General features: G+C 38.1%; 1 protein-coding gene across 7 annotated transcripts in view; it reads right to left on the reverse strand.

The window, feature by feature from the left end:
- The window catches only part of FBXL20 (F-box and leucine rich repeat protein 20), a 100,656-nt gene that overhangs the window by 39,338 nt on the left and 46,198 nt on the right, over positions 1–15,120 (reverse strand). For all 7 annotated transcript variants that reach the window (XR_013445070.1, XR_013445072.1, XM_078065670.1 and 4 more), the window contains exon 2: positions 8,995–9,056. Coding sequence is in view for 5 of the 7 variants with exons in the window: in XM_078065670.1 (XP_077921796.1) it covers positions 8,995–9,056 (62 nt within the window). In the remaining 2 variants the exon portion in view is untranslated. The remainder of the gene's footprint in view (positions 1–8,994; positions 9,057–15,120) is intronic.

Consider the following 15,120-nt stretch of genomic DNA (forward strand, 5'->3'; position numbering starts at 1 on the left):
GAGCAATTTGTATAAATATTTTATTACACCTGGGGGGACACAGGCGAGCAGCTTTACAGGTAATGATCCTAGTTAGACTATAGTAAACTTTTCTCCACAAAAGGAAGCACTATAGACAGACAGACATGAAACATCAGGCTGGAGGCCAAATGCACACCTAGGAGACTCTCTGAAGCACACATCTCAGCAATCCTAATTCCATTCTTAGAATGTACTGACTGGGGTTCTGAATATCAAGATCCCAAATGAGTTAGGTTTTCACCTGAATTTTGACACTACAGTACATTAAAAAGAGAGAAGACAAATATAGCCACTATGCTCCTGTATTCAAGTAAAAAGAGCTTGGTCTTTCCAGTCTTGATTTGGCTCCCTAGTACGATGAATGATAAGCCTCAGTGCTTAAGTCCCTTCTACCACTCCATACTAGTCCGTCTAATGTCTATTATTTTGTGAACTTTCTTTGATTTCTACTTATTCTACATACTTGACAGTGGAGATAATTATCTTTAGAGACCTGAATATAAGAATTGTTGGGATAGGCTGCCAGGGTTTTAGCCAGAGCGATGTTTTTTTTTGTTGGGGTGGGGGGCTCACAATGAGCATTTATTCTTCGAAATATCATAATGTTAACGTAAATTAAAAAAAAAATCAGTACGGGGCGCCTGGGTGGCTCAGTCGTTGAGGGCCTGCCTTTGGCTCAGGTCATGATCCCAGGGTCCTGGGATCCAGCCCCGCATCGGGCTCCCCGATTGGCAGGAAGCCTGCTTCTCCCTCTCCCACTCCCCCTGCTTGTGTTCCCTCTCTCTCTGTGTCTCTGTCAAATAAATAAAATCTTTAAAAAAAAAAAAATCAGTACATGTATAAATATATGTCTATAGCATCTATATAATAAGCCAGCAAAATAAACTACATTATACTGAGCACCTTCCTGCTTTTCATTATCTTCAGGCTAAGTACTTTGGAGCGTGTTGACAGTGGTCCTTTTCTCCACACTTTAACCCTTTATATAATTCCTCCTGAGATACCTATGTCCATAACCAGAATGGTTAGGTGATGCATGATAACAACACTTATGGTGGTGGGCATTTCATAATGTATGCAATTGTCAAATCACTATGCTGTACTTTTTTCTTTTTTAAAAGTAGGGTCCAGGTCCAATGTGGGGCTCCAACTCATGACTCTGAGATTAAGATTTGTATGCCCCACCAACTAAGCCAGCCAGGGGCCCTGCCCTGATAACCAGAATGGTTAAGATCAAAGAGATAAGAAAACTGAGATGGAATGAAGGGTCTGCTATTGTCTAAGGATCCTCTTGATTGCTTCAATAAAAGTCTTTTCCCATCTCTTATCAACAGACTATCGAAAGACTGGACTGGCTTTAGGCTGCCCAGGTTTAAGCAAAGTAGACCTCGCCTTCCCCACCCTTGATAAAGAATACCAGGAAGCAAAAAGACACTAAAACATCATGTGGAAGAAAACAGGGTCTAATTCTACATAAAACTCACTACCATACAAAAAAAGAAAAAAACAGGGGCACCTGGGTGGCTCAGTCATTAAGCGTCTGCCTTCGGCTCAGGTCATGATCCCAGGGTCCTGGGATCGAGCCCGGTATTGGGCTCCCTGCTCAGCGGGAAGCCTGCTTCTCCCTCTCCCACTCCCTCTGCTTGTGTTCCTGCTCTCTCTATCTCTGTCAAATAAATAAATGAAATCTTTAAAAGAAAAAAAAAAAAGCGTAGAGTGGTCCTGGAGAGATTATAACTGGATAATTCCATTTACATAATGGGGATATCTATAGGTATAACTTTTTTAAGAGTAATTTGACAGTGTCTATTAAAATGAAAGATACACATATTACAACCTGCAGAAGCAAAAGTAGGAGTAAAAATGGTTTACAGAATGTTCATGGCAGCATTATTTGAAATAATGAAAAGTTAGAAACAATCTTTATATAAATAACAATACTTAAATAAATATGGTACATTCGGTCAATGAACTATTGTACGTAGCTGACTTTTAAAAGAATGAGGTAATGCTACATGAACTAACCTAAAAAGAGGTCAATGATTATTAAGTGACAGAAACAAAAACAAGTTGTGGAAGAGTATTTATATCATGTTTTCATTTTTGAAAAATATAAAATATGATACATGGAGACATATAAGTATTGCACATGTAATATATCTAGATACAAGTGGATACATCTGCTACCTTTGGAGGGGAGAATAGGCTTTTTTTGGGGGTGGGTGGATACTGAAAGCAGGGATTAAGGAAGTCAGTTGTTTACTTCTTTGTATTTTTCAAAGTGTTGGGCTAATGAGTAATTTATATATTATTTGTTAAAAAAATTTTAAAGGAACGGGATGAAGATCTTTGGCCATATGATGTGTTAAGGCCTGCTCTGAATTTAGGGTTTTTTTTTTTTTTTTTTTTTAAGATTTTATTTATTTGAGAGAGGGAGCACACGAGAGATCACAAGCAGGGGGAGCAGCAGAAGCAGACTCCGCTGAGCAGGAAGCCCGATGTGGGGCTCAATCCCAGGACCGCAGGATCATGACCCAAGCCAAAGGCAGATACTTAGACTGAGCCACCCAGGCGCCCCTGAATTTAGGGTTCTGATACTTGCCTACTGTCTGACAGAAACTACACATTTTCAAAATTGGAAACTTCTTATTCCTCACAAGAGACCATCAGTTTGCAGGAACTGGTCATTAAAACTGTATGCTAGTGTCTTTATTATCTAACTACCAGATGCAGGTTTACTAGGCCTCTGCTTTAAGTGAGAGGACTTCAGGTATAATTATAACATTATGGTTATCACCCATCATCTTGTGGAGAATTCTGCTAAAAGCAATGTATGTTATCTGTAGCTATCGTGGACAAGAGCATTGACTCTTTAGACAAGAATCTGTTACAGATTAAATTATACATACTTGGTTATTAATGTGGACATACTCTCTATACATACTTGGTTATTAATGTGGACATACTTCCATATTAGAAGTGAATCAGAGTTGGCAGACATAACCACCAAGAGATCAGATCATCTTAGCTTCTTAAATTAGGGCTGTGCTTTTTGGCTCCTTTTTAACTTGAATCTCAATGCAAAACTGCTCCTAAATAAACCAGATGCACACCCCTGGCCATAAAGAATAGAAAAATAAGTATCCTAGTGTTTTTTAAATGATCTTATTGTTACAAATCTGGAGAGGACACATCAGACAACTGGTCTTCTATCCAGCTACTTACAGTTAACTATTCAATCAAGATTATACGGATCAGAAATTATGCAAACCTAATCTACTCATATCTGGTAATCCCATGTAGCACACTAAATCATTTAGTTCTTCAGGTGTACAAGTAACAACTACTTAAATTATTAACTAGACCGAGTTGACAGGGAAGTTTTGTCTTTCTAAATGAGAAGCTCTACAGGAATGTTAATGAGGGTTTTGTGTGTGTTTATGTGACTATGTTGAGCAACTGGCAATATCACCTTCTATGAACACTTTTTTTTTTTTTTAAGATTTTATTTATTTATTTTTGACAGAGAGAGAGATAGCAAGAGCCGGAACACAAGCAGGGGGAGTGGGAGAGGGAGAAGCAGGCTTCCCGCTGAGCAGGGAGCCCGATGCGGGGCTCGATCCCAGGACCGTGGGATCATGACCTGAGCCAAAGGCAGACGCTTAACGACTGAGCCACCCAGACGCCCCTATGAACACTTTCTAGACAAAAATCACCTTGGCTATGCTATGTGGTACAGAATTTTGAGCACTGCGAAAGTAGGGTAGTGCTTTATTGTCATGGTTAGGCCTTTTATTTTCCATCAAAGGATGACAAATCTACTTGTTCACCTGGTTTGAAGTACAGGAATCAATCATCAATCCACAGCTAAGGATATTTTGACTCCAGGACCTCATAAGAAATATAATCCTTGTGCTACCCTAATCTTATGAAAATTCCAGCTAAGATAAGTGAGATTTATAGAAGACTGTTTGAAGGACATTCATGATTCCTTTAAGTATGTTATATTCTATCTGTGGTAGGCACTGTAATTGACTCTCCAACATCCACTTCAGCCCAGTTAATTAGTCTAAACCTGTCACAGTGATTGGTTCAGGCCTAAGCCAATTTGGGCTAATGAGATCTGAGAAGAGGCTTTATAGGAGTATAAATGGTTGCCTATCTCTCCCCTCAGAGTGAACAAAGACACATGTTGATCCAGTATTTGCTGGCATCCATCCTGTGCCCATAAAGAAAAGAGTTTTTAGGACCAAGCTGATGCGGCTTCTAGCAAAACAAACAGAAAATTGCTGATGACATTGGGGATCCCATAAATCAATGAACCTTGGGATGTAGGCAGCCTGATCTTTGTGTTTCCTTTTGTATGAAATAACTTCCCTTACTGTGTAAGCCCATTTCAGAGTTTCTATTACTTGCAGCCAAAAGCAACCTTGGATCAACTGGACTGTCAGAAGCATCCATTTATTTTTACATGTTATTATTTTGTTTTTTAACTACTACAAAGGTGCTACAAGACGTGACCATATGAAATCTGTGACTGAATTTGCTATGGAACTTTATCCACAAAATGTTAAGTAGACTCTCATTTGAGAAATTTCTCTTAGAAAGTAGTGCTTTCTAGAAAGAGCTCTGATTTTATGGTATAATATATATATTTCATCTTTTCTGCTAAGAATATTATTTTAGGGGTGCCTGGGTGGCTCAGTTGTTGGGCGTCTGACTTTGGCTTGGGTCATGGATCCCAGGGTCCTGGGATTGAGCCCTGCATCGGGCTCCCTGCTCCACGGGAAGCCTGCTTCTCCCTCTCCCACTCCCCATTCTTGTGTTCCCTCTCTCGCTGTGTCTCTCTCTGTCAAATAAATAAATAAAATCTTTAAAAAAAAAAAGAATATTATTTTATTTGGGGCGCCTGGGTGGCTCAGTCATTAAGCGTCTGCCTTTGGCTCAGGTCTTGATCCCAGGGTCCTGGGATCGAGCCCTGCATCGGGCTCCCTGCTCCGAGGGAAGCCTGCTTCTCCCTCTCCCACTCCGCCTGCTTGTGTTCCCTCTCTGTCTCTGTCAAATATATAAATAAAATCTTAAAAAAAAAAAAAAAGAATATTATTTCATTTATGTTACCAAGAAAAAAAAATTTTTTTTTAAAGATTTTATTTATTTATTTGAGAGAGAGAATGAGATAGAGAGAGAGCATGAGAGGGGGGAGGGTCAGAGGGAGAAGCAGACTCCCTGCTGAGCAGGGAGCCCGATGCGGGACTCGATCCTGGGACTCCAGGATCATGACCTGAGCCGAAGGCAGTCGCTTAACCAACTGAGCCACCCAGGCGCCCAGTTACCAAGAAAATTTAAAGCTAAATGTGAGACCCATCTATAGCAACTGTGTAAACTCTTACAAGGGTACATGTGTTTCCTTTCTGGTTTTGGTTTTCTACTTTAAAAAATATTTGTCATGGTCCTCATAGTTTATTTGTATTTATTATACTTGCTCCTGATCCAAGTCATCTCAAGTACTCTGGAGACAAATAAATGAGTATCAATAAAATGGGTTCCAGAGTTTACAGATGACATACTGATTTACATATATATTAGATTAAGATATGCATGAAATATTGTTAACTCATAAGACTTCAACTACCTTAATATAGAACATTTAAGCCAAGAGTGAATGTATAAGAGTACAATTAATCTGGACATACGGCCAAACCTCAACATCTGCCATACATAGCTCCTTTCTAGAGTTCTTACCAAATCAATCACCAGGTGATGACACCAAGTGTCTCACTGAGCCTGGTTGGAAACCTGACCGAAATGTTGCCACTCTGTATGATGTTTTGGCCCCGAAGCTCTTCATTTCTGTGTCTGAGAGGCCTTGTATTTCTTCCTGTTTTCTTTATTTCCCATGGGTACTAGTAAATCCAAAAAGAGCTAAATATACACAATTTCTTACTCTTTCATGTCTTTATATACATATGAATTTTAAATCATGCTGCTAAGCTTGAGAACTGTATATACATCTGCCTTTTGGCATTGCCACCTGGATATCCACAGGTACCAGAACTGAACTCATTTTCATTATTTTCTTTCAATTAACACTGTTCTTCCACCTATTTTATCTTAGTGAAGTGTTCCCACCATTCACTTGGCAGAAAGCAAAAAACTGGGGCACCATCCTTGCCTTCTTCCCAATACCCTCATTAGCATCACATCAAATCAATCAGCAATATACTGCCAATCCCAGCTCTTAAAAATCTCTTGATAGAGCCCATCCCTCCAATGGGGTTTAGGCCATCATTTCCCCCAATAAAGATTACTGTAATAACTTTCTATTTGCTATTCTTGTCTTCAGCAAAAAACATTTCTGTTAAATAAACAAGTATGGAGTGAATTACCTGCTTCTTCAATACCATTTTATCAGAGGTAACCACTAGTAACCTAATGGCTATGAAGAAATGCCTAAAGTGGGGTCACTCTTAACAGAAGACTACAAATCATCCACTTAAGAAGTCACCTATTAGTCTACCCTTCATGCTGTCTTTGGGACCGACTGCATTTAAAGGAGGAAACACTAGCATCAAAGAAAATATCTACAAAACCTTTGCTACAATAAATCACCAAGAGTGGGATATGGTTGAAGAATTAGTGAACATATACAACATAAAATAGAGCAATAGACTGCATTTGTTTATCATATGGGCTGAATTTTTTTAAAGATTTTATTTATTTGAGAGAGACAGAGCATGAGTTGGGGGAGAGGCAAAGGGACAAGCAGACTCCCCGCTGAGCACAGAGCCCAACACAGGGCTCAATCCCAGGACCCTGAGATCATGACCTGATGCTTAACCCACTGAGCCACCCAGGTGCCCCTGCATTTTTTATTTTAAATTATATAATAAACACTTATTATATAATTGCATATTTTATTACAACTGTATTATTAAAAATTTATTATAAATTATAAATTGGAAAATTTATACAAATTATACATATATTAGAGTGAATTCACATTCCATGAAATTTACCCTTTTAAAGTACACAATTCAGTGGTTTTTAGTATAACCACAATGTTGTGCAGCCATAATCACTATCTAATTTCAGAACATTTCATCACTCCCAAAAGAAACCCTATACCCATTAGTAGTCACTCCCTATCACCCCTCACCACAGCCCCTGGCAACCCAATCTCCATGGATCTGTCTATCCTGGATATTTCATATAAATGGAATTATACAGTATGTGGCCTTTACGTCTGTCTTCCATGGAGAAAAACTCTAATAAAATATAAAAATGTAAACCATAACAGGGGGCAGCTAATTACCAAAGAATCAAATAATTTCCCTGAATCTTGAGTCTTTAGGTAAACTACTATAGTACAAATTAATGTCATTATAAAAAAAAAAAATTGAAGTATGTCTTAGTGTACTCGGTTTATAATAACACTAAAAAACATGACCCATTTAAAAACATTTCTCCTTAAGATAGCTAAAATTTTGCTGACATTTGAGGGATACTCAATATATCCAGGAAACATTCTCCAATAGCCCCAGGTAACCGAGGGTATATTGCTATTATTTCAACTATAGTTAACCAGCATGTACAAAAGCATTGGTTCCATGAAAAAAATCCATTCCAAGTTTAATTCCATTATTTTTTCTTAGTATCTCCAATGTATAAGATATTACATAAAGATTTATAAGAAAACAGTCTCTGCTTGCAAGGTATTTCCAATATAGTGAAGGACTCAGATGTGCAAATCCTTTGAAATGCCAGGAATACTCTTCTTCACCAGTACTAGTGTGAGATTATTTTGCACCTTGAGCAGGGATTGGGCTGGTTATGGGCTGGGGCAGTAGCAGCTAAGAGCAAGAGGCAGATGCACCTCTGTTCAACTTGTTAACTTCTAACATTTGCAAAAGAGAATGTACCTTTCTTTCTCAGTCATGGTATTCTACATCAGTGAACAAAGAATAGCATGATTAAGTGCCCAAATAGGGGTGCCTGGGTGGCTCAGTTAAGCATCTGACTTTGACCCAAGTCATGTTCTTGGGGCCCTGGGATTGAGCCCCACATTGGGCTCTGTGCTCAGTGGGGAGTCTGCTTGTCCCTCTGCCTCTCCCCCCACTTGTGCTCTCTCTCTCTCTCGTTCGCTCACTCTCTCTCAAATAAATAAAATCTTTTTAAAAAGTGCCCAAATAAATGGGCTGTGAAATAACTCCCCTAGTTTTTTTTTTCCTAGGCAATACCTAGGTCAGATGTATATAAATTGGGGGCTGTGAGTTTTATGTTGTGGGTGATCCAAATGTAATTTTTACCTATTAAAAACGAGGATAACATTGTAACTGTAATACAAGAAAGAACTTCAAATAACTTCTACCTTGTTATCTTTTTTTTTTTTTTTTTAAGATTTTATTTTTAAGTACACCCAACATGGGGTTTGGACTTACAACCCTGACATCAAGAGTCTCATGCTCTACCAACTGAGCCAGTCATGTGCCCCTACCTTTTTACCCTTAAAGTAAAGGGCTGTAACTCTTCTCTACAGTGCCTCAGTATATGTGATATTTTGTCACAAATACAAGTCACTTCATGGACATATTTGATATTGGGAATGGGAAGTGGGGCGAAGGGATGGATTAGAATCACTTCAAAAAAATCAGCATTATAATAAAATAAAATATATTATCTCTTTCACATTATATAGAAGCATAGAGCAAGGGAAAACTAGTAAACAAAATCAAATATAGGTACAAATCAGGTAGGAGAAAATTGTTTTTAAATTAAACATTTAAAATTTTGATTCATATCTAGAAAGTACAGAGTCAAGACTGTATGACAAAAGAATCAATAAATTTAAAATTCAGATAATCCAGTTCCTATACATACATGAAAATTAGCAATAAGTCTAAAAAATTTTAAATAGGCAAATATGATATACACACACACACACAACACCAAGCTAAAATTAGCATTCAAACTTACCGTAATAGGAGTTCTTTGGGAAGTTTTTTATTGATTACAGCTTCATCACTATTTGAGAACATCTGCAAAAACAAAATCATTTAGTGTTACTTAACATTTTATTACATTCAACTCAAAGTTTAGAGGCAATCCTCTAAAGAGAGAGGTGAATAAGTATAGTGGATATTATAAGCTGAAGTCATATATTTAGGGACTCTTTAGGCTGAAAAACATCTTCTGAGACATTTAATTTGTTCCCTGTCTTTAGAAAAAATTAATAAAAATAGCAATCAGAAGGATGACATTATGTGGCATGTATTGTTTTAAGTGTTTTTCATGTACTAATGTACTGAATCTTCATACTATCCTTAATCTTCATTTTCTTGTAAGGGAACGGAATTGCAAAAGATTTACTTGCTTAAAATCACATCACTGCACAGTGGCCATTTAAAAATGCCATTAGGATAAGGTGATTCTCCAAATCTAAGTCACATTTACTTGTTCAAGGAGGTGCTCAGAAACCATCCTAGGATAGGGAACATTCTGAGTTTTACATAACATGCAGAAAACTGGTAATGCTTCATAACCACCACTACATGCATTCTTGATGCACACAAGTGATCATTTAACAAATTAATCAAGTAACCCACAATGGGTACTTTTTTTTTTTTTGGTATTGCTTTATAATAATTCTTTTTTAAAAAAATTTTTTTATTGTTATGTTAATCCCCATACATTACATCATTAGTTTTGGATATAGTGTTCCATGATTCACTGTTTGTGCATAACACCCAGTGCTCCATGCAGAACGTGCCCTCCCCAATACCCATCACCAGGCTAACCCATCCTCCCACCCCCCTCTCCTCTAGAACCCTCAGTTTGTTTTTCAGAGTCCACAATGGGTACTTTTAAACAGAGTCACCATTTCTTCCATAAAGGAGATCAAGACTGTAAGCTTGTGTAGTAATCTATATAAAAAACCAAATACCTATACTCAATAAAAAGCAAAATAATAACAGCAAACACACATGTCACTGAAGCTGAGGGAAAGATGCTCAGTCCCTGCTATTACATATTACAGAGTTGCCTCTTGACTTCATGCAATGAACATTAAACACCCTCTCAAATCAGGCTCTCTCACAGGCAATGAGATACAAAGAAAAGGAGATGTTATCTCTGTGTTTCAGGAGCTCTTGCTCTACAATGAACACAAATAAGTAAATACTTTACTAATTATTAGAGATAAAGGACAAGAGGTATATGAGAGCAAGGGAAGAAATAACTAATTCTGCTCATACCTTGACATCTGAGTCTTAAAGGAAGGCCAGAAGTTAATTAACTAGGAAAAAAGGGGGGAGATAAGATGTATAAAAGCATGGAGTCATACATGAAGGCCTTAGCATTTCATGATTCAAAGAAGAAAAAGTAATGGAAGAGAAGGGATAGGAAAGTAGCAGACAAAGCGTACTTCCCCCTCAATCTCAGACATTCAAAGGGTAATTACAAAACATATTTTTTAATAACTATAACAACCTACCCTCCAGCTAAACGGAAAGCTCTGTGAGGACAGGGACCATGGCTTTCATATTTGCCAACATGGTTCCAGGACTGAGCACAGAGCCCGATACATAGTAGGAACTTAATAATAAATTGAACTGGGGCGCCTGGGTGGCTCAGTCGTTAAGCGTCTGCTTTCGGCTCAGGTCATGATCCAGGGGTCCTGGGATCGAGTCCTGCATCGGGCTCCCTGCTCAGCAGGAAGCCTGCTTCTCCCTCTCCTACTCCCCCTGTTTGTGTTCCCTCTCTCGCTGTCTCTCTCTCTAATAAATAAATAAAATCTTAAAAAAAAATAAATTGAACTGTTATGTGGATAGTGGGGCTTCGTCGTGAAGGAAATTTGTATATCAGGCTAGAAATTTGAAATAATCCTGTAGAGAAGAGAAACCTAAAGAAATTAAACTCTGGATTGGTAGTAAGGACATAAGCTAAGAATACACTGAAATTATAGTTCAAGTAAAAGACGATGCAGGTTTCTGTGAGATTACAGGGCTGGTGAAAATTAAAAAAGAAAAGAAACTGGAGAAAGAAGGATTTTTGAAGAAGCAAAAGGACTCGGTGATGGCAAGTTGGACTATCAAGTTTCACTGCAACAGAAAATCTTATAATAAAAGCTGTTGACTGACAATGACATGTTTCAGGAAATTATATGACATCAAAGGATAATCTGCTTCCCTATAATTTCTACCCATTAGTGGAAGCTATTAAAAAAAACATATCCTTCTTCTATAAGGCAGTCTTTCAAAATGAAGCCATCGTATTTCCTCCTAAACAAGTTTAAGTTCTCAAGTGATACAGTTTCTAAGATGCTACACCATGATCACTCCTCTCCAGGTACACTTACAGAAAAGAACACATGGGGGAATTATAACCCATTTAAAAAGCTGAATAATCAAGGGTTGATGACATAAATAACAATGTCTAGCAAAGAAAACTAAAGTATCAAAAATAGAGATCTGGGAGGCTTTTCAGTGTTATATAGCACACAACATAAATCTTAAGCTTAAGATCTTTGGAAAAAAATTTTTTTATGTATAAAATAGACTCACTCAACACCCAATCTACTAGACTCTGCCCAACTCAAATTCACAAAAGGACAATCATTTATATATTAGAAATGCTAATCTCTTTATCTTGTATATTCAAAGTATATTTATTAAATGCTACACATCTCACCTCGTAAAGCACTTTGCTCACTTGAATATACACAGTAATTAAATTGTTAAAAAATATAAACCTGCCATACGTCATTCACATGACTTCTACAACTCTAGAGATAAAAAGGAACAAAAATCACACCCAACAACTAATTTCTTTCCTTGCATCAGTCTATATAGACTGAATGGTTTTACTTCAGCTCAGGTCATGATCCCCAGGTCCTGGGATCAAACCCAGGACGGGCTCCCTGCAGGGTCTGCTTGTTTGACCCTCCCTCACTGTGCATGTGAGCACATGCTCTCTCTCAAATGGAAAAATCTTAAAAAAAAAAAAAAAAAGACTGAATGGTGTTGTCTCTATGGGAGCATGAAACGAAGGGAAAAAGGAATAGACAGTGTCCCAGGAGGATTTGGAAAACACCAGGCTTACAGGACATCCGTCCAGATTTACCTATCTCTTCTCTCCCTTCTGCACATATATATTCTACTCCAAGGTTCCAAGAAAGGGTAAGATCAGTGGTTCAAAACCCGTGGTCACCTGACCAGTAGCATCAGCATCAAGTGGGGCCTTTGTCAGAACTGCAAATTCTTGGGCTGTACCCCAGACCTATAGTACCAAAAATGGGGTGAGGAGGAGGTGGAGAGAAAGAAGGGCAATCTGGAGTATAAGAAGCCCTTCAGGTGATAGCCATGCTTTCTAAAGTGTAAGAACCAATGGACCAGATGAAGCAGACTGCAAATCTCAGGATTTAAGAAATTACAGTTCTGGGGGTGCCTGGGTGGCTCAGTTGCTTAAACATCCAACTTGGGATTTCAGCTCTGGTCTTGATCTCAGTGTCATGAGATCGAGCCCTACGCTGGGCTCCACGCTGGGTGTGGAGCCTACTTAAAGAAAAAAACACGGGGTGCCTGGGTGGCTCAGTCATTAAGAGTCTGCCTTCGGCTCAGGTCATGATCCCAGGGTCCTGGGATCGAGCCCCGCATCGGGCTCCTTGCTCAGTGGGGAGCCTGCTTCTCCATCTCCCACTCCCCCTGCTTGTGTTTCCTCTCTCGCTGTGTCTCTCTCTGTCAAATAAATAAAATCTTAAAAAAAAAAAAAAGATAGAATGAATTACAGTTGTATAAAATAATCAGAATATTTCATTATTTGAAGTGACATAACACTGGAGGTTAGAAAATAATCCTAGAGGTAGACACGATATTTTTAAATGTTTTCTAGGAAACCCATATGGCTTCCTCTCCAGTTCATGGCGTTGCTGGTAAAATAAACGTTTCATAGAAGCAACAGAATATATGTTTTAGGTATTTTACTATTTCAGCTGAATCCACACTTTGGTTTTTCATGCAAAATATAAAGGTTGTCAAAACCAATTAGGTCCAGGATATAATGAACCACAACAAATTTGTGAAAGATTTTAGATATAATTGTTGTAGAGGAAGTGACTGTTCCAAACATGTGACATTCTTAGGTAATCTGGTTTCATATTAACAAAGGAATATATTTATTACGTATTTTTTATAATCTATCCACAAACAAGTACAAGAACGTGGTCATGGGAAGAACATGAGAGCAACTAGGTTGTTCTCTATTAATTGTTTCAAGGGAGGACACCATCCCCTGAGCAAGCAAACACTGCAACAGCATTTATCTAGGGATAAGACATTCTTAAATATTCAGGTTTTAAAAAATCTAAGTGATGTGTCTTGTTGCTCTGTATTAAACTATAATTGTTCTTCTATAAATTATATAGCTGAGAATTGTAATGGCAGGTAGGTTTAACAAAGGAAATAACAAAGAAAGCACTCGCTCAACAGTGACCCCTGCTGGTTCAACTGGAGTATAGTTTCCGACCTCAAAATTTAAAAGATCTGATTCAGCTTTATAGATGAAACAGAAAATTTAATGAGTACTTCGGCAGAGAATATTAGTTATCCATTCTCCTAGAGTAACAGAATTCCCAACTGTTAGCTAACACATGGCTGTATGGAAAGATGACTTTGTCTTGCAGCTAGATAAAGCCAGGTCACTAAGTTCTGGCCAATGGGATGGAAAAAAAAGTGGTATGTGCAATTTCAGGAGTGTCCTTAAAAAGAGAAGGTGTGCCCCTTGTTACTCCTTCCTTACTTCTGCTGCTTGAAATGTGGTTAGGATGACCAAACTCCATCTTCTATCATGAAGTTGAAGGCCACAGTTTTAAAGATAAGCAGAAAACTAGAAAAAGCCTGTAGATGACTGCAGAGACACAAGACTTTATATGACAGAAAAAGAAACTTCTATCATATTTAAGCCACTTTTAATTTGGGTCTCTGATACATGCAGCTTAATTCACTTACATTATTTTAGATTTTAAGAGGCATCTTTTGTTTTGCAAGATGAAGAATCCTGGAGATTACACAAACATTGTAAGTGTACTGTGCACTTAAAAATGATTAAGACGGCAAATTTTACGTTATGTATTTTTCCACAATTAAAAAAATTTAAGTTTGTTTTTGTTTTTACATTTTAATACTTCTGAATTTAGGACAGTTAAAATTAATTTTAATTTTTAATTTACAATTAAAATCAAAAGCATTTTATAGTTTATAATGATAAATTTTATTATTTAAAGCAAGTTTAACTATATATAGTAAAGTACAACCAATGGAGGAAAACAAATAAAACAGAACTTAAAAACCATTTGCTTCTCTTCACGCAAATGTGCTTTTGGTTTATACTATTTTTTTTTTTTAAGATTTTATTTATTTGAGAAAGAGAGAATGAGAGACAGAGAGCACGAGAGGGAAGAGGGTCAGAGGGAGAAGCAGACTCCCCGCCGAGCAGGGAGCCCGATGTGGGACCCGATCCCGGGACTCCAGGATCATGACCCGAGCTGAAGGCAGTTGCCCAACCAACTGAGCCACCCAGGCGCTCCTATACTATTTTCTCTAAAGCACCCACGCAACCAAACTTGCCTATTCTAGCAGTAGAAATAGACTGGTGTCCACTGGACATGCTATCTATGCCATGAAGGCTTTCCCAATCTCCCTAACAGGATGGGATTGCTTCTTCCCCAATGAAACCACAAAGCACCAGTTCTGAGTTGGTATAGAAGTCCTTATATCAGACTATAAGATCTGAGGAGAAAGCACCTTGTATCAGACTATAAGACCTGAGAGGAAAGCACCTTGTCTGTTTAATTCACCACTGTGTAGTCAGCAACCAACACAGTGCCTAGAAATTGGTGAACCAATGAATGTTATTTATACTGTAGAGATCTGGTAATACTCTGATTATAAATTCCCAGCAGGTTTCCATGATTTTCACACTTTGTATCTCTTTAGTAGAGTGCTCTGCCAAAAATTTTTTTAAATAGGGCCCGCCTGGGTGGCTCAGCTGGTTCAGTGTCTGCCTTTGGCTGAAGTCATGATCCCACGGTCCTGGGATCGAGCCCCA

Source organism: Halichoerus grypus, chromosome 2 (assembly GCF_964656455.1).
Source record: "Halichoerus grypus chromosome 2, mHalGry1.hap1.1, whole genome shotgun sequence".
In the NCBI taxonomy this organism is placed as follows: Eukaryota; Metazoa; Chordata; class Mammalia; order Carnivora; family Phocidae; genus Halichoerus; species Halichoerus grypus.